This window comes from Drosophila serrata, unplaced genomic scaffold, assembly GCF_035046125.1.
Source record: "Drosophila serrata isolate PLE 108 unplaced genomic scaffold, ASM3504612v1 contig_45, whole genome shotgun sequence".
NCBI lineage: Eukaryota > Metazoa > Arthropoda > Insecta > Diptera > Drosophilidae > Drosophila > Drosophila serrata.
In genome coordinates, this window is record NW_028256943.1 from 87,977 (window position 1) to 105,692 (window position 17,716).

At 43.7% G+C, this 17,716-nt stretch overlaps 5 protein-coding genes across 7 annotated transcripts; 3 read left to right on the forward strand and 2 right to left on the reverse strand.

The window, feature by feature from the left end:
• Window positions 1–376: 376 nt before the first annotated feature.
• On the reverse strand, window positions 377–16,145 carry exd (PBX homeobox extradenticle). 2 transcript variants are annotated; one of them, XM_086835871.1, is made up of 5 exons: window positions 16,063–16,145; window positions 2,884–3,152; window positions 2,374–2,692; window positions 2,049–2,307; window positions 377–1,987 (listed from the first exon to the last, which is right to left on the reverse strand). In XM_086835871.1, the coding sequence occupies exons 1-5, from the start codon at window positions 16,071–16,073 to the stop codon at window positions 1,700–1,702; spliced, it is 1,146 nt and encodes a 381-aa protein (XP_086691997.1). In that variant the 5' UTR covers window positions 16,074–16,145; the 3' UTR covers window positions 377–1,699. The 2 variants fall into 2 exon arrangements, with proteins under 2 accessions (XP_086691997.1, XP_086692005.1); XM_086835879.1 differs by lacking the exon at window positions 16,063–16,145 and adding an exon at window positions 3,938–4,100.
• Cep164 (centrosomal protein 164) lies at window positions 4,194–9,964 on the forward strand. The gene is made up of 4 exons (XM_020949825.2): window positions 4,194–4,468; window positions 4,710–5,032; window positions 5,908–6,019; window positions 6,075–9,964. Exons 2-4 carry the CDS (start codon window positions 4,852–4,854, stop codon window positions 9,580–9,582), a joined length of 3,801 nt encoding a protein of 1,266 aa, XP_020805484.2. The 5' UTR covers window positions 4,194–4,468; window positions 4,710–4,851; the 3' UTR covers window positions 9,583–9,964.
• Window positions 9,920–12,994, forward strand: LOC110181895 (pre-rRNA 2'-O-ribose RNA methyltransferase FTSJ3). The gene is made up of 2 exons (XM_020949827.2): window positions 9,920–12,246; window positions 12,315–12,994. The coding sequence occupies exons 1-2, from the start codon at window positions 10,398–10,400 to the stop codon at window positions 12,914–12,916; spliced, it is 2,451 nt and encodes an 816-aa protein (XP_020805486.2). The 5' UTR covers window positions 9,920–10,397; the 3' UTR covers window positions 12,917–12,994.
• LOC110181894 (tRNA (34-2'-O)-methyltransferase regulator WDR6) lies at window positions 13,002–16,362 on the reverse strand. The gene is made up of 3 exons (XM_020949826.2): window positions 16,212–16,362; window positions 15,426–16,151; window positions 13,002–15,365 (listed from the first exon to the last, which is right to left on the reverse strand). Exons 1-3 carry the CDS (start codon window positions 16,267–16,269, stop codon window positions 13,168–13,170), a joined length of 2,982 nt encoding a protein of 993 aa, XP_020805485.2. The 5' UTR covers window positions 16,270–16,362; the 3' UTR covers window positions 13,002–13,167.
• A 243-nt stretch (window positions 16,363–16,605) lies between these two features.
• ND-20 (NADH dehydrogenase (ubiquinone) 20 kDa subunit) lies at window positions 16,606–17,599 on the forward strand. 2 transcript variants are annotated; one of them, XM_020949734.2, is made up of 2 exons: window positions 16,606–16,704; window positions 16,758–17,599. In XM_020949734.2, exon 2 carries the CDS (start codon window positions 16,765–16,767, stop codon window positions 17,431–17,433), a length of 669 nt encoding a protein of 222 aa, XP_020805393.2. In that variant the 5' UTR covers window positions 16,606–16,704; window positions 16,758–16,764; the 3' UTR covers window positions 17,434–17,599. The 2 variants fall into 2 exon arrangements, with proteins under 2 accessions (XP_020805393.2, XP_086692069.1); XM_086835943.1 differs by having other exon boundaries at window positions 16,606–16,690.
• The last annotated feature ends 117 nt before the right edge of the window (window positions 17,600–17,716 follow it).

Consider the following 17,716-nt stretch of genomic DNA (forward strand, 5'->3'; position numbering starts at 1 on the left):
GTTTTTCTAAGGTTAACGGACTGGTATTAAAGTAACACCGCTAACAACAACCAGCTGAGGGTTTGGTTCAAAAAGGACCGCAGCTCTGATTGGAGATTATCAGGAGGAACCTGTGCACTTATACCAAGCCTAAAGGGCAGGTATTCGCTGGTCAAAGGAATTATAAAAAAAATTCGTTCGATTTATAATTATTATTTTATACGTTGATTTACATAATCAATTGATTTATGTGGTACTCTTGGAGTGCGTTCGATTCTTCGATCCCGCATGAAAAATAACCTCTCTCGAAATGAAGAAAGGTAGGCAGGTAGAAGTAGAGACTCCGAATAGAGCTGAGCTCTTTTAAACAACCTTGATAAATATTAAAATACAAATGTATGATATATAGTACTTATTTATTAAGTTATTCATGTAATGCTAAAATTAATATATATTTTCCGGGGTTATATAGAAAGAATTTGTTCTTATATTTTGCATGTAAGTTTTACAAATTAGACCAATTATTTATTGTTTACTTGAAATGGGGAACATTTTTACTCTTCTGTTGTGGCTATTTAGGACATGACAGCTTTTTTAAACATATATTTAATTTGTGAAATCTTGGCGTATTTTTTAAAGCGAAACAAAATTATGACACACCTATTCGAAGTTTTATCTTTTGGCGGAAGAAAGTGACTTGCGTACAACTAATGTATTTAAATTTGATCGAATTATTAAAAAAAAAAATAAAATACTTGACTAAATATAGCTTCAGAAATAAGACATAACAACAGATCAAGAAAAAAAATGCACCGTCTATCGCTTTAAATGTTGTTTATGAATAGTAATAATTGATTTTTCGACTTTGATGACATTTTGTTATTCGTTAAACTTCATATACATCGTATACATTGGATAAATTTCATAATGTTCAAGTTAAAAATTTCATACAGATTTTAGTAAACATTGTCGTATACATGCTGTACTGTGTTGCCACAAATAAACATCATGGTTTTTTCATTTTTTCTTATTTTTTTTTTAGTTTTTTGAATAATTTAGGTCATTCAAGCTGGGTGGTGCAAATGTTTGCTGGCTCAAGGGTCAACCTCTGATAAAAAATACTCGTTTAATATTTAATATAATACTACAAATATGCTGAAAGGTCGCATTAGCAAAAGGGCAAAAGAAAATAAAAATATTTTTCAATACGGCATCATAATTCGGAATTTCAGCTAGCTTTTCTCACTGAGCGATCGGACATGATTTATAGAGTCTGTTGGGCTTTCCTAGTAGCTCCAACTGTGGCAACTATTCGCCGGGAAACCCTGCTTTTCGTTGCCAAAGGAATGTCTCGGCTACACTTTTGATTCAATTTCAATATAAAAGGCTTTATGCGTTAAAAAAAAAGGTTTACATTTGCACCACGCCCTGAATTACTCTACGATTTATATAGGTATATGCAATTTACGTATATATCCACAAATATAGGTAAATAGAAATTGATTTTAATATAAGCGGGATGCATGTACCAATGCTTAAGAAGGTGCGCATTTAATTATTATTATATATTTTAGTCGTATACATTATTGGATAGACTGCTAACCTTGTTGTCAATACAGACTCACACCATACACGCACGGACGTAGCACAACAACACCACAAGCAGTCATTAGAAAATATGTATGTATGTACGTATGTATATTGTTATATGGTGCTATCCTCAGGGACTTAGGTCCTGGTGGAGATTGGGATCGTAGCCGCCCATGCTGTTGTCATACGGCTGCTGCTGATCGTAGCCGCCGGAGCCCATCGGGTAGCCCATTGAGTCCTGCGGCGGGGCGGGTGACATCATCGGTGTGGTGGTTCCACTTGGCGGTCCGGCCATTGAATATGGCGAGGCGCCCGCAGCCTTCTTGGCTGCATACAAGTTGGCCTCCTCCTGAGCCTTGCCGATATTCTTCTTGTAGCGAATTCGCTTGTTGCCAAACCAATTGGATACTTGAGAGACCTGGAGAGGATTGGGACTTGTGCTGTAAGCAATATAATATGACCTTCTATGTATAACTAACTGTTATTCCGCACTTTCGTGCCAGTTCCTCTTTGGCCTCCTCGGATGGATAGGGGTTGCTCAAGTGACTATAAAAGTACTCATTGAGAATCTCCGATGCCTGCTTGCTAAAGTTGCGGCGCTTGCGACGCGCGTCCAGGAAGCGCGACCGAAGGATCATAACAGCCTCGCAGGTCGACTGCTTTAGCTGCATTTGTATGGAACTGAACTTCTTGTGAATGATCTGAACCATGCGTTCGATCTCTTTCGGTGTAATGGGTCTACAAAAAAAAACCGCCTAATATTGCACTAACCTTCCCATTTTCTTAGCTAGGCGAATCTCTTACCTGGTGCGACTTTGTTCGCGCAAAAGGTTCATAACGTGAGTGGTAAACTCGTTGCATGCCTGTTCGTATTTCTCCAATTCCTGATGATATATCTGCCGAATCTGTGCCAGCTTGGCACGGTAGTCGGAATGCTCTATGGCATTATCAGCCCCATCTATTGACAGAGATCCGCCCTGACTAGCTGCCGCAGCAGAAGCTGCTGCTGCGCCACCTCCTCCCTTTTCTGGTCCTGCAACGCCTTCGGCAATCAGCATGTTGTCCAGGCGCATCAGTTGCGGATCTGGAGGCTCCTCCTCCTGAGTGTTGCGAATTGAAAGGACTGTAAACGAAATCATATAATAGATTATAATAAATGAACAATTATTCAAAGAGACTGCAGGTAGGGCTCATTTATGATTCATAATAGGCAAATATAAACCCTGTTTTATTCGCTTTCATAAAAAAAAAATCGAACAAGTGAGGTGACTTCAGAAATGGAGTAAATTAAGATATATTGAAATATTTACGTACCGGTTTTCTCTTTAATTTCACACAGCACCGAAAACAGGGCTGGCTTCATACGATGACAGTTAAGCGTATGCTTTCTAGCTTGTGCCTCGTCCAGCGACTGTTCCGAAATGCTCATGATTTGTTGCAATATCTCGCCGATGTCCTTTTGCTTGCGCACTTCGTTCTCGCTGCCAGTATTTTGGCCATCATCCTGACCGGACAGACCATAGCCCTGTGGTGCCATCATGCCACCAGTGTGGGCCAACATCCGATTGGGATCTTCCATTCCGCTGTAACGAAAAATTATTCATTAAAAATAGCTTAAAAAGTACCACCCGTTTTTTATTTCCATTTACAAAATTTCAATATTTCATTTTTGCTGATAAATGCAAGTATTTATTAGAGCTGCTACTAGGGAGCACTAAAACGATGTGTATCTAAGCCTTTACATATATTTTAATGGGATAAAATACGAAACACACTTGTCTATAGTACACGCTTAGGTGCGTCAAACATAATATCACAAATAGTTCAATTTCCTTATCGTAAATGTTAAATGCTGCCAAAATTGACTACGAATACGCGACATAGGTACATATGTACATACAAACATACAGCTGCACATATGAACATACATCATAGCCTATGGTGAATGTCTGTGTCTCAGGTATTCCGCCGAGAACCACCTATTTATGCAAGTTTAAAATGCACTTCACTCCTATCTATATAGAGGTATATGAACATAGATAGAATGTATGTACGTTGGTTTCTCCAAAGAGTAAACTAACAAAGGAAAAAGCAACACGGGACATATTAAAAAAAAAACAGTATACACATACATACATACACACACAAATTAATAAACACATGCACAACATGTGTATGTAAATTTAAATACATGTGGGTTTTGCGGATGCCTAAACATATTGTTTTTCATCCAAATACTGAGAGTGAAACGCTGAAACAATTGTTGTTTTTAATTTGTTGTATATATACATACATTCACACGTACATCAATATTTTAGTCGTAAAATATGTATACCAGTAATTATATGCGATTCAATGCCGGACTTACACTTTTCCCCAATGCGATCCGCGTTTTTAATATTCGCGCAACAACTTAGTAAAGCTTTTAAAACTGTTTAAGTTTAGCACAAACGTTTGCCGTTGGAACTACAATTTTTTCGATGCAACTCAAAGAAACTATGTTATGTATACGCAGAAAAAAAATTGATATGACAAAGTTGGAGCAAACTATCGGCATGCACGCTATCGATATATTTGACATCGATTAAGCCGTGTTTTCTATCTATGAAAAATCGATTACCGATAACGATATTTTGAATCGACTTCATATATATATATACTTTTAGCCAAGTATGTTTGGCTGAGTTTGTTAGTCGTTTTCCCAATATTTCGCTTTTTACGCACAAGACACTTTTTTCCTTGGCTTTCAAATTGACACTACACATTAAGCTTCGAAACTGTTAAAAATAAGATTCCAAAAAATCTAAAAAAAAAGATATAAATCAAATGAAATAAATTTGTTGTACTGATACACATTGCATACCGTTATTACCGTTATTACTCTACTATAACTTTTAAGGTGAGTGCAAATTTTGTCCTTAAACTTAAACACATTTTGATATTTGAGGAGTTGACTTATGATTATCTACTTGGATAATCAAATCTGTCGTAAGGCTGCGCGGACATTCATATGTATAAACGTCGTGCAATATCCTGTTGCCAACCAGATAATCGACCAGCCCACCTTGCATATATGTGTACATGCGTACATACAAGCGTACATAACGATTACTCAGTAGGTATTTCTTTTTCATTTTTAGGTCAAACTGCACTGCAGACGAAGATTCGTCTATATTATTCGCAATAAGCTACAATGATTGTCAGTTAGATGATATTACATGAAATATAAATCTCGAATTCCCCTTTGGCTTGGCGGAAAAAGAAAAAAGGGAAGCTCCCACAATGACAACTACCAGTATGTGCCGAAGGATGTCCTCGGCAGCGGCATCGTTGCCTCTGGAGGCGAAGGAAGCAGGAATGACCACAGCGGCCTCAACCACCAAGTGTTTAGAATACTCATCTCCGGCTACATCGGTTATTTGTGAGGAAGTATTTGACGAAGCCTGTTTTCCTTCACAAGAGGGTAAGTTGCATATATTTCTGATAAGTATATCCATATAATGAAGGATCAATTTCGAATTTACATACATTGTATTATTCTTCCAAAAATTGTTTAAACCCTTACTTCTTGTTGGTACTTTGATAATTATAATATAACCATTTAAGTTTTTATTGCGTAAAATATTCGCCTTAAGAAAACCTGCCTAAAATAATTTAATTTTTTTAATCAATATTTTTATATGATCATTGTTTTGACAACTTCAAATTTAAAAATATCACAACTTAGCAAAAAATCTCTTAATTTGTATTCGGAAACCTTTTCTGTGCTAGTTCTTTCTAGCTTAACAAATCTTCATACCAAGCTTACAAATTTGAAAGAATCTAAATTTTTACATTTTTTACAATTTTAACGATGTAACCCCTTATAAAATTAAAAAAAAAAGGAGAAACAATTTTTTTCTCCCGGACTTTCGATGCTGATCAAGAATATATACGGTTTATAGGGTCGGAAATGACTCCATCACTACGTTACAAGCTTCTAACTAGTAATAACGAGTTATTTTATTCTAAGAATGTTAATTATTTAAAATGTTCTCTATTGAAATATTCATAATCATACATAATATGATTGATCAATAAGTAATTAACGTGTTTTATTCAATACATTTTAATAAGCGTGTTCCTTATATTAATAGTGGTGGGTGGTAACCTTAGTTAGTTTTTTTTTTCATTTTTGTCAAGGCACCCCTAACCATAAAAACACCCCCTACTTTAAGGGTTGAAGTAATTCCTTTCGCTTATAGAACATTTTTGAAGAGGCATTCTTTAGGATACAATATGATTTCTTTTCAACTTGGGATAGGAATACCAATCAAACTATTCATATTTTTCGCTTAGAAATCAATGACTATGCAACTCTTATTGGAATCGAGCCTCAAGGAGAACAGCATTTGCTTTATCTGGCCAAGGAAGGCCTAATGGCCGCCTTGCCTTCAGACTGGAAAATATGGTAAGATGATTAACTAATTCACTTTGCATTTCATATTATATTTATCAATTGGCAGCTACTCGGAGGAGAAGAATGGTCACTACTATCATAATACGCGCACAAAGGAGTCACAGTGGGATCATCCACTCGATGCCATATATCGCGGTCTGGTCGAGCAGACGCGTCAGAAATTAGCAGCCGAGGGAGGAGCAATGCCGCCTTGCATTGACAACTCTGACGATCTGTCACTATTGGATTCCGGCATACGCAGCATGCAGGGTATCGACGAGATTCCGTCTCCGTCTCCCCTGCCATCGCCCCTGGGCAATCTGAGCAAACAGCTATCCCTGACCAAACTGGTTCCAGCCGCATCCAATGCGTCGACGCCTCGTAAGCTTGGAAGCGTCTCAAGTCGGTTCCTAGACCTGGCAAAGTCTAGGGTCCAAGGCGGCGCGGTATTTAAAAAGACAACAGAGTCATCGTCATTGAGCAAGAAACTCGAATACTTCGAGGGCAACGCCGAGTCCCTGGGAAAGGTACGTAAAGGATTCGGCCCAGTGTCGTATCAAAAAACTGCTGCTGCTGCTGGTCGACCATTTGATTTCGATGGAGATGCCGCTACAGCACCAGCAAGTGTTAAGGGTATTCTCCGAGACTCTAGCATAACCGACATTAGCCGACGACTAGAGGGTCGCGATGACCCAATATCTGATATTTCGGAGGATAAGAAGAGCGTACGCTTCAATCTACAGGAGATTTCACAGGCACAACAGAACGCTTCGGATTCGCCAGACGAGGAGGACAATGTTGACCTGGATGTCGTGGTGGTGAAGGACCAAGATGAGGAGGAGGAGAATGAAGGCAATGATTGGAATGAAAATGGTACCGATTCGCCTGTTATGCCATACAGCTTAAATCCCTTTTTGTGCGACTCGATATTAAGGAGCTCGAAGGACTTCCCTTTGGGTGAAGCAGCGAAGGCCAAAGGCGTCGGATCTACTCTTTATCACGATGACACCGACTCTGACTCTAAGGGCAGCTCTGTCCGCAGCTTCATTATAAATAAGTCGGAACAGGGCTCGCTTCAGTTGCCAGAGAATAAAACTTTTGATCTGGACGAGCTGGGCCGGAAGCACAGCTACGAATTGGAGCAGTTGCAGCTAAAGTCCACACAGGACTCGGCTAGTGTGGCGGTCTGCGACATCCCTCAAAAGTACGGAGATCACAGTCTGAGTGATGCCCAGGTACAAAAGGATCTAGAGACCATCAAGCGTGAGCACGAGGCGAAGCTCAAGGGACTGAGGCACGAGTACGACCTTCGGCTGACGTCCCACCAGCATCAGCTGGAGGAATCATTTGAGCTGCAGCTTGAGGAGTATCGCGAGCACTTGGAAAGCGAACTGCTGGACAAACGCGCCGTCGTTGTAACCGAACACAAGAGTCGCATGGCCACGCTGCAGAGTAACCACGATGAGATCCTTCGTGAGCTGGAGCGGGATCTGCACAGCGAGGAGGAGATTGTACGCCGGGAACATGCCGCCAGACTTGCTCAACTGCAGGCCAAGCTTAGCCGGGAGCTGGACATGGAGAAGCAACGGTTCCGAGACAAGGGCGAGGACAGACTTTACGAAAAGGTGCGGTGCGAGAAGCGCTTGCTCGAGGACAAGTATCGGTGCCTCAAGGAGAAATATGTACGCCTCAAAACAGACGTCAAGCTATCCTTGGAGCGACGCAACCGGCGACGTGAGGCGCAGCAGGCCATCTCACAGCACAACACCAAATCCACCACTGGATCCGAAACGGAGCGCTCGATCTCGTTCAAACCTTCCATTGGCAACAGTGACAATCGTTCGCTCAGCTACTCGGAGCATGCCGTGGCTGGCGAGGCCAAGGTGAAGCCACCTGTCCCGCCAAAAGGTCAACTTGCCAAGCCGAACATTGCCACCAAGTACATAAAGCAATTGCAGCAGCAGAGGCACGATGACAACACCTCAATCAGTCAATCGGACACGACGATTTCAAACACTTTCAATAACGGTGGCTATCATCGGCCAACTCTCAAGTCTGCCAGTGGTGGAGGAGGTGGCGGGCTTTTGGCCATAACGCTGCTAAGCGACAATGGCAACTCAACTGGTGAGGAACCGACGCCACAGTCCTCTAATCAGGAGAACAACAACAACAGCAACAGGATCAAGGGAACGGCAGCCACAGCCACGGCTGGACTAAGGAACGTCGTTTTCTCGCGCACCAAATCGGCGTCAACATCGCGTTTAAATTCGGACACAAGCTATAACAAGGTGGAGCGACCATGCACTCCGGTGGAAAATTTGCGACATCAGCTTCAGAAGCTCGAAGACCTGGAGGATCAGTTTCCGGAGCACACGCTGGATGCCACCGCCACCTATCACTTGCGCTACCCATTCACTGATATCTCCATCGAACACGATGTAATGGGTGTCGGGTCGTCGGAGCTGGAGTTCTTCAAGCATCGAATACACCTGGAACGGGACTCAGTTCGCCGGGCTAAGGAATCATTGCGGACTCAGCGCACAAACTTCAGGCTGCGGCAGCGTGAGATGAGGCAGCGACACAAGGCCACCACCACGACGGTGACACCAAAGCACTCGCTCGGCCAGCTCATACAGGATGAAAAGGAACTAACGGAAATGGAAGTGAATCTGCACCGCACTCGTTCCCTGCTGGGTGAGAAGGTGATACGATTACGGCATTTGGAACAGAGCCTGTTGCGCATATACGAAAAGGAATCGAATCCGGAGGCCAAGGACGACTCGGCAACGCTTAGCGATCTGTCGTCTCACTCAAGCTCTGGCTTCAGCAGCACCGACTTCGCCAGCGCCGGTGGAGACTTGCACAAGCGCAAGGAGTACTACTTTCAGCAGGAATCAAACGAATGCATACAAAATCTGGAAATTCTGAATGCGGAAATCCGTGAAATCTTGGATATATTTGGCCAGAAACAACAGCAACATCACAGTCTACAGTTTCAGCAGTCTGTCGCAGCTCTACCAATGGTATCGCCGCCAATCGTAACCGATCTTAATTGGACACACATGCTCAACAAGCAGCAACATCAGCAGCAGCAGCACTCATCGGTGATAGCCTCTGTGGAGCAGCAGCTCCAGGCAAACAGCAGTTCCATTCAAAACTGTCAAATTGCTGTGGATGATATGGCAGGAGGATTGGCGTTGACACACTCCCATGTACCCCACTCAATTCCGACACTGGCGGACCGTTTGGAGACCTATCGTCAGCTGGCTGCCGGGCGCATGCAGAGTTCAATGGGCGGGGCGATTCTAACCGCCAACACCATCGTATCGCAGAATCCACGTGCCGTGAACTACACAACCTCTCTGGTGGAGCGTACCCGGGACTTGCGCAACTGGCTCCGGCAGGCCAAGAACGAACATGATTTACTAGTGGGCGGAATGGGTGGAATGCCGGCTGGGCAATTATCAGTTGGAGGTGCTACCATAAGTAGCTCTGCCAGCACATCAGCTATCAACACTGTGGCTGGAGGAGCTGGTGGTGGTGGCTGCTCCTCAGACGAAAAGAAACATATTTAAATATTGTAATTTACATAAATGATACATATATGTAGTTACTAATTGGGTGTTCTTTTGTTTGTCTAACGAAATGTATTAAAAACTAGAAAAAATTATATATAGTAATTGTATTCTCGTATTAGCCTATTACACCGCACTGATTACAGGCCTTGACTGTCGTGATTAAAAGTGAAATAGTTTTCCAGTCCTGTCGTAATATAATTTCCAGGATACTTTTGTCATATCTTTGAAATCCGAAATGATTCTTCAAAACTCATTGACTGCGTTAAGCCTTTTCCGCGTGGTTCCTATTTCTGATTTTGATTTGAACTAATATGAGGTCTTTATTAAATATTTATAATTATACATTAATAGGAAATCGTAAATAAAGTGCAACACTATATTAAACTTCTTTAATATGCTTCGAAACAACAGAAGTAAGTAAATTCCGAAATGTTATCTGTCAAGAGTAGTTTTTATATATTTATGCCTGTGTTAGGGAAGAAATAATCCCAGAGCCATATGGTACCCACAATCCATGATCCACACTTAAATTTCAGTGTAAAGAATCTAACACAATTTCATGAATTAATTAATATATGTTTTCCAAGCGGGATTGAAAATTATTTTTTTTTTTTTTTAAATAACAGTGGCAGTTGGGCAAAATCGATATCATCGATATCAAATAAAATACCCTTATAATTTAGTATTTTTTAGAATTATAATATTTTGTTCTTCTTCAGGCGCTTAACTTCGGTCACACTAACACACTACCACGTGCGGGTTTTGATTTTGATTTTGCTTTCTGTTTAAGTTGATTTCAATTGTCCGCAAAGATGGGCAAAAAGAGTAAAGTTGGAAAAACCAGAAAGGACAAATTTTACCAGCTAGCCAAGGAGACCGGCTTTCGTTCACGTGCTGCTTTTAAATTGATCCAACTTAATCGGAGATATGGCTTCCTCCAGCAATCGCAAGTATGCCTTGATCTGTGCGCCGCTCCCGGTGGCTGGATGCAGGTGGCCAAGCAGAACATGCCTGTGTCCAGCATCGTAATTGGCGTGGATCTCTTTCCCATTAAGTCAATAGCTGGCTGCATTGGCTTAGTGGAGGATATTACAACGGAAAAGTGTCGTCAGTCGTTGACCAAGGAGCTGCAGTCATGGAAAGCCGATGTTGTGTTACACGACGGTGCCCCCAACGTGGGCCGCAACTGGCTCTTCGATGCCTACCAACAAATTTGCTTGACTCTTAATGCCCTGAAGTTGGCAACTCAGTTCCTGCGGGGCGGCGGTTGGTTTGTGACCAAAGTTTTCCGCTCCAAGGACTACAATGCGTTGCTCTGGGTGCTGAAGCAGCTGTTCAAGAAGGTGCATGCCACCAAGCCCAGTGCCTCCCGTAAGGAGTCAGCCGAGATATTTGTGGTGTGCGAGGGCTACTTAGCACCCGACCGCATCGATCCCCGTCTGCTGGACTCCAAATACGTTTTCGAGGAGCTCGACCTGGACGCCAAGAAGCCCAATAGTCTGCTGCACCCAGAAAAGCAGAAGCGCATCAAGGCCGAGGGCTATACAGCTCAGGACATTGCGCTGCGCAACGATCTGGCTGTCACCGAGTTTATTAAAGCAGAAAATGCCCTGGCAGCCCTGCAAGGTGTGGGCTCCATCCGCATTGATAGCGTGGAAGTCGCCAATCACAAGAAGACCACGCCAGAGATTGTGGAGTGCTGCAAAGATCTTAAAGTGTTGGGCCGAAAAGATATCAAGGGACTTGTGCTTTGGTGGAAGGCTCTTAGGGATAGCTTTGTGAAGCCGGAAAAGACGGAGGACGATGAAGCTGGTGACGTGCAGCCAGAGGTCGTAAAACCATTGACCCAAGAGGAAATCGAGGATATGGAGGAAGCCGAATTCCAAAAGGAAATTGACGCAGTCGCATCCGAGGAGCAAAAGGAGCTCAAGCGCAAACGCAAGAAGACTCTAAAGACCAAGGCCAAGTTGCATGAGAAAATGAACCTCAACATGGTGATCAAGGGTGACGATGGTCCCGTCGAGGAAATGGAGCACGAAATCTTTGACCTAAAAACCATTAACTCAGCCGCTGAGCTGGACGACATGCTTGATGTCAATCCCGATATAACTGTGGATGAATCCACCGACGATGTTCACAATCTTCCCAAGTACAAGTGGTATGACAAGGAGGAGAGCCGACTCGACGATGATGCCAACTACGAGGACTGTGATGACGCAGCAGAGGAAAGCGCTGACGACGACGAGGATGACGACAAGCAGCTGGGCAAGCGTGGACTGGGCCTCAGTGACGACGACGACGATGACATTGTGAGGGGCAAAGGCAAGAAGCGAAAGCGCGATGACAATCCACTGATCAAGTCAGCCGACTTTCGCGACAAGAACACGAAGCGACAGCAGCGCGTGCAGCTTTGGTACGAGAAGGACAACCTGCAGAATATAAAGTCCGATGACGACGACGAGGAGAACTTTGATCTGGACAATTTGGCCAAGGAGTACAATGCCAAAGGCGTCACAGTATTGGGCGAGAGTACCCTTACCCCGGATGCCACCAAGGGCAGGAAAGCGAAGCGTCGAGCACGACACCAGGAAACAGAAAAGGATAGCAGCAGCTCGGAATCATCCGACTCTGAAGAGGAAAATGAGCCGAAGGATAATGAAGGTTCGTTCGTAGTAGTCAATGCTTCTTACAGTTTACGTAACTTAGCTCATATATATTATATATTTTAGCTGCAGGAAGCACGAAGAAAGTACGCCTGTCCGAAAATGAGTTGGCATTGGGCTCTTTAATGGTTAGCAGCAAGAAAAATCGTCGCGATCTGATAGATGCGTCCTGGAACCGGTATGTTTTCAACGATGAGAACCTGCCCGCCTGGTTTGTGCAGGACGAGGAGGAGAACATGAGGAGGCCAGTGCCAGTGCCCAGCGAGCTGACAGCCGAGTACCAACGCAAAGTGCAGGAGCTGAATGTCCGTCCCATCAAGAAGGTCATGGAGGCAAAGGCTCGAAAGCATCGTCGCACCACAAAGCGCATGGCCAAGGCCAAGAAAATGGCCGAGAAGATTATGGAGAATGCCGACGCTACCAGCCACGAGAAGTCCAAGCAGCTCAAGAAGGTGTACAAGAAGGCCCAGGAGAAGAAGAAGGAGATCACATATGTGGTGGCCAAGAAGCAATCGGCGGCTCGTCGAGCACGTCGTCCGGCCGGTGTCAAGGGACGCTATCGTGTGGTTGATCCGCGTGAGAAGAAGGATAAGCGCTCGTTGGTGGCAAAGAAGAAGCGTGAGAAGGGCGGCAAGGGTGGCAAAGGAGGCAAGGGAAAGCGTAAATAATAGGTCTTAAATAAATGTAAAGAAAATGTTATAAAACAAAAAATATTAAATATATGGAAAAGCTATATATAAACGAAACTATGAATTGGGTTTTCTCTATACTTATTTATTATTTAAATCACAGAACAGTCTACTTCACCACTTGCATCGGCGAATAGCTTTAGGTTTAGATAATCAGGGCTTTTCCTTACAAGGAATTTTCCGGAAGGAATCTGTATTTACTCTGCGAAGCCTTATGCCCAGTGGGGTATTTATATTTCCACAATTTCAAAACCGCTGCCGTAGAAATACATACGCCGCAGATTTTCATCGATCAGCATGCCCTTAATGTCAGCTATGCTGGTGTGTCCGACACACTTATACTTATGTCTCCTCAAATCAATCCTAAAGATCTGCTTATCTATGCCGCAGGTGAAGGCAAACATTTCTGATTCCGTTTCCCCCTTCTGATTGGAGCCTACAGAAGAATGTATGGATAGGGCATTTACCTGGGCATTGTGAAGCCCCAAAAACTCCGTCTTATATTCCACTGTCATGCTATCCAAGTCGAGAACAGTATACTTGATATTCTCATCGTCCCCGCCGGATAAAATGTGCAAGCGCTGTGGCTGGCTATCATCCATGCAGGTGTCTATCGTATTAATGCCCGTCATGTGCAGTCGGAGTTGCAGACACTTTGTGGTCAGGGTTCGTTCTAATCCGTACATTTCTCCGCTTGTTGTTGTAATTAGGACAATTCCCTTGCTCTTGATCCACTGCAAGGTGAGGGGACATCTCTCGATATCCACCGCAGCCTGCAAATGGAGTTCGGAAGGTTTGTTCAAGTGCCAGTGATAGTGGCGTATCTCACCATCCGCCACAGCCACGTATAGGGAAAACTTAGCCGCCTCTTCCAGGACTATATCGATTGCCATTAGTCTTGCCTCTACAGTGCTTGACTTTTGCAGGATATGCGTGCACAGCTCGGTTACCTGGCACTCATTATCTTTTAAACTCACAGTCAATTGGTTAATGCACAGTCGTGATCGTCCTCCGACAGAGAAAATAAGCCACGTTGTAGAATTTCGGGAGGAGGAGAGCTTATGAGCCTGGAGGCAGCGAACAGTCGAGACATGAGAGTGCACTTCGGCACAGTGGAGTAAAGTGTCATCCACTACCTTCGTTAGCTTTATGACATTGTCATCGCCAGCTGACACAATTAAAGGTTGCACCCCGTTTCCGTCACCCTCGTGGGAGAGCAGGCGAGAGGAGTTGCAGTTTCGGGAGTGCCAGCTATTAAGCTCTAGTTTGGCCATATATTTTGCTATCCTATTGTACAGGGGATGAAGATAGAGGAACACACGTTTTCTCTTCACGAACAATATGGCAAGTACATCGTCATCAGTCAGTCGATAGTCCCAGCATCGATGACCTCCGCCGCAGGCCAGCTGCGCTAGCACATCGTATCGGCGGGACCAGGCCACAATATGATTGTCATTGAAGCCGAGTATAACGTCTTCGCGGGGACAGGCTTCCACCCAAGACAGGGGAACACTCTCGCGCTGCCCGATTGTCATAGTACATTCAGTTAGCCCCAAATGCAGATATTTCAGAAGGGGTTCATGACCACCACTCAGCACATAAGCAACGTCATCGTCTGTCCTGAGCAACTTGAAAAAGTTTGTGCCCATTTTGCCGTGCAAATGTTTCAAAGCTGACTTTCGTGAGAAGGTGTTGTTGCAGCGTAAGTAGAGAATAACGTGACCTCTGCGATCGCCCAGCAGGAGATACTTTTCAGATATAAGCAGCGCAGCTGTTATCCAGGCCTCGCGATAATTTCCAAGCTCAATAGGGGAATCCAGGCTGAGATCGTGTGCTTTCAGTGACTGGCATTTGCCCAGGTCGTCCGATACAAGATAGAGGTCCTTGCTTAGGAAGTGAAATGAGCGAATCGTTCCCGTCAATCCTGTCTCGCCGTCGAAAACCTTGTCAAATACATTATGCTCAGCGTTGTGGCGGTATATTGTTATTCGACGATGTCCGCATGTGGCTATAATGTCGCCAGACACTTCCAAAACCGTCCGCTTGTACGTTGGAAAGTCAGAGTCCACTAAATGCCAATTATCCTGCGCTACTTTCATATAATACAGCTGGTTCGAGCTGCTCAGTCCTACGATTAACTGATCACTGACAAATTTAACATTTCTGATAAACTCATCTGTAGAAGCACCGTATATGTCACTCAGCATATTGGCTGCGGGTGTGTTTTTGTCAAAGAGATCCTCTAGACTTTCTGCTGCCAAATTACCAGATGAGCTGGTACTATAAAGGGTTTTATCCTCTGCCCTGAAACCTAGGCGCCATATGGGCGAGCCAAAATGTTGGCGACGCTTCATTAGCATGTCGCCGCTGAGACTCCAGACGCATACATAGGAATCCTCTCCCCCGCTAGCTACATATGCTTGGCCACCTGAAAGAAAGAGCAGAATTAATGAAGAGCCGACTAGAGTCATAAATGTGAGATTCTTACCAACTTCAAAGATGACAGCACACATAACCCTTGAGCTATGCCCGAAGCAACTATACATTGGCCTAATCGTGGCCCCCTGCCAGCTTCCCAGTCTGGTGATTTGCCAAAACTTAACCGATCGATCATCAGAAGTTGTTACCAAAAGTTGGGAGGCCATATTGAAATCAATAGAAAAAATTACACCATTATGGGCTTGCAGGCGAAGCAGTAATGGATATGTCTTGACAGAGGTTTCCGCCTTTGCATCGATTGCATCCTGGGTCTGCCATAACAACAGTTCACCGAATGCATTTCCACTGATTATGGCAAGATCCTCAAAGCACTCGCCGTGTAAACGAGTGCAGTATAGAATGGAACTCTCGGAACATCGGGCTAATTGCAATGTGCGACAGTCTGCATTCGAATTCAGATCAAATTCTAAGTATAGAACTGCACTATGTGCCATGTGCAGCACAAATGTTTTCTTATCTTTTGCATGGTCGCCTAGAAATTTGGCAGCATTAATCCAGTCTTTGGTTTCGCCCTCATAAACTAATTGGAACCGATGTTTGTCATTGCCCCGATTATGCAGTATTAACGAGTATTCATTCTCGCTAAATATCAACAATAAATCTTGTAAGGGATCTACGGGACTTACATCAAATCCATGTACTTTTCCTTTGCGCAGTCCAGTGGGTAACTTGATCTTCTTATTGGAGGTGTAGAGCACTGCTTGGTTTCCGTAACCTGTTAAAGAGTTATCTTTTAATTGTATGTTTTAAAATGAACTATATTAAAAGTGCATACCAGCCAACACACAATTGGAGGAAACGTACAAGCCTAAAGAATCAGATATTAACACCATTATTATTGTTTTGTAGCACGTGAACTATTTTGGCGGAACTTATCGATAGCACAACCGCCATTGCCAGACCTTTGCTATCGAAAGATTGACGCTTATGCGCTGTACCCACTTAACACATCTTGAAGGAACGACTGATATGTTTGGAACACCGTTCACTTAAAATTCATATAATTATCTTGAGCTATGTAATATATTTTAAAAAGAGCTTCAATATTGGGTTGAGATGACTTAAAAGCTAATATGAAGTCATTTACCATTTTCCATCAGTCTTATTATGTCATGTGAATATGGTATTTGCGAATTGGCAGGTTTCACATTTGTCTGGTATTTTCAAATGTAGTAATTTAGTATATTTGCACGGGTCAGATGGTAGAGGGCCCAGCTGCTGCCACACTGGTCATCACACTGTTATTTAGTTGAAGTTACATAAATAAGGTATTAAATATTTAACTATGACATTCAAAAGCTACTTTTCATTCGTTTTTCAGAACCAACATGTTGCGTTCAGCTATCACGACCTCGACCTCGACCCTAAGCAAGTGTTTGCAAAGAGCGACCCTTAATTCGAATACAATATATTCAGTGCCTGCACTCAATGCAACTTTCGTTCGCAATCAACAAACTCTTCCGGTAATTGAAACGTCGCCGAGTTTGCCAAAGAAGGGCTACTCTCCGTTCGGAACCAAGCAAACGTCTGTGGCGGAATGGTCATTGGCCAGATTGGATGATCTTCTGAACTGGGGTCGCAAGGGCTCAATATGGCCCCTGACATTTGGCCTGGCCTGTTGCGCCGTCGAGATGATGCACATTGCAGCTCCACGATACGACATGGATCGCTATGGCGTAGTTTTCCGTGCCTCTCCCCGGCAGGCCGATGTCATCATTGTGGCCGGCACTTTGACCAACAAAATGGCACCGGCATTGAGAAAGGTATACGACCAGATGCCCGAGCCCCGTTGGGTCATCTCCATGGGAAGCTGCGCCAACGGAGGCGGCTACTACCACTACTCGTACTCGGTGGTTCGTGGCTGCGACCGGATAATCCCCGTTGACATCTATGTTCCCGGCTGCCCACCAACTGCCGAGGCATTGATGTACGGCGTTCTGCAGTTGCAAAAGAAAGTGAAGCGTATGAAGACTCTCCAGATGTGGTACAGAAAGTAGATAAATTACAGAAAATAAACGTAAAATGTCAAACCTAAACACAACTAAGCAGTCTTCAAAGATGAATATGAGCTAAAACTACTTACATGTTTCATTTGTTGGGCTTACGACCGATTGTTACAGGTTATCGGATTTCGATACAAATAAATGCTTAGCCAAATATAAACGGTGTTGGCTTTTCATTTCGCCTCCGTTTCCGGTCCACCTGAGATAGAGAAAATCAATTTAGGGATTTTAAAAGCTTGTATTTACCTTGCTATTGCTGCAAAGCGCCGATAAATTG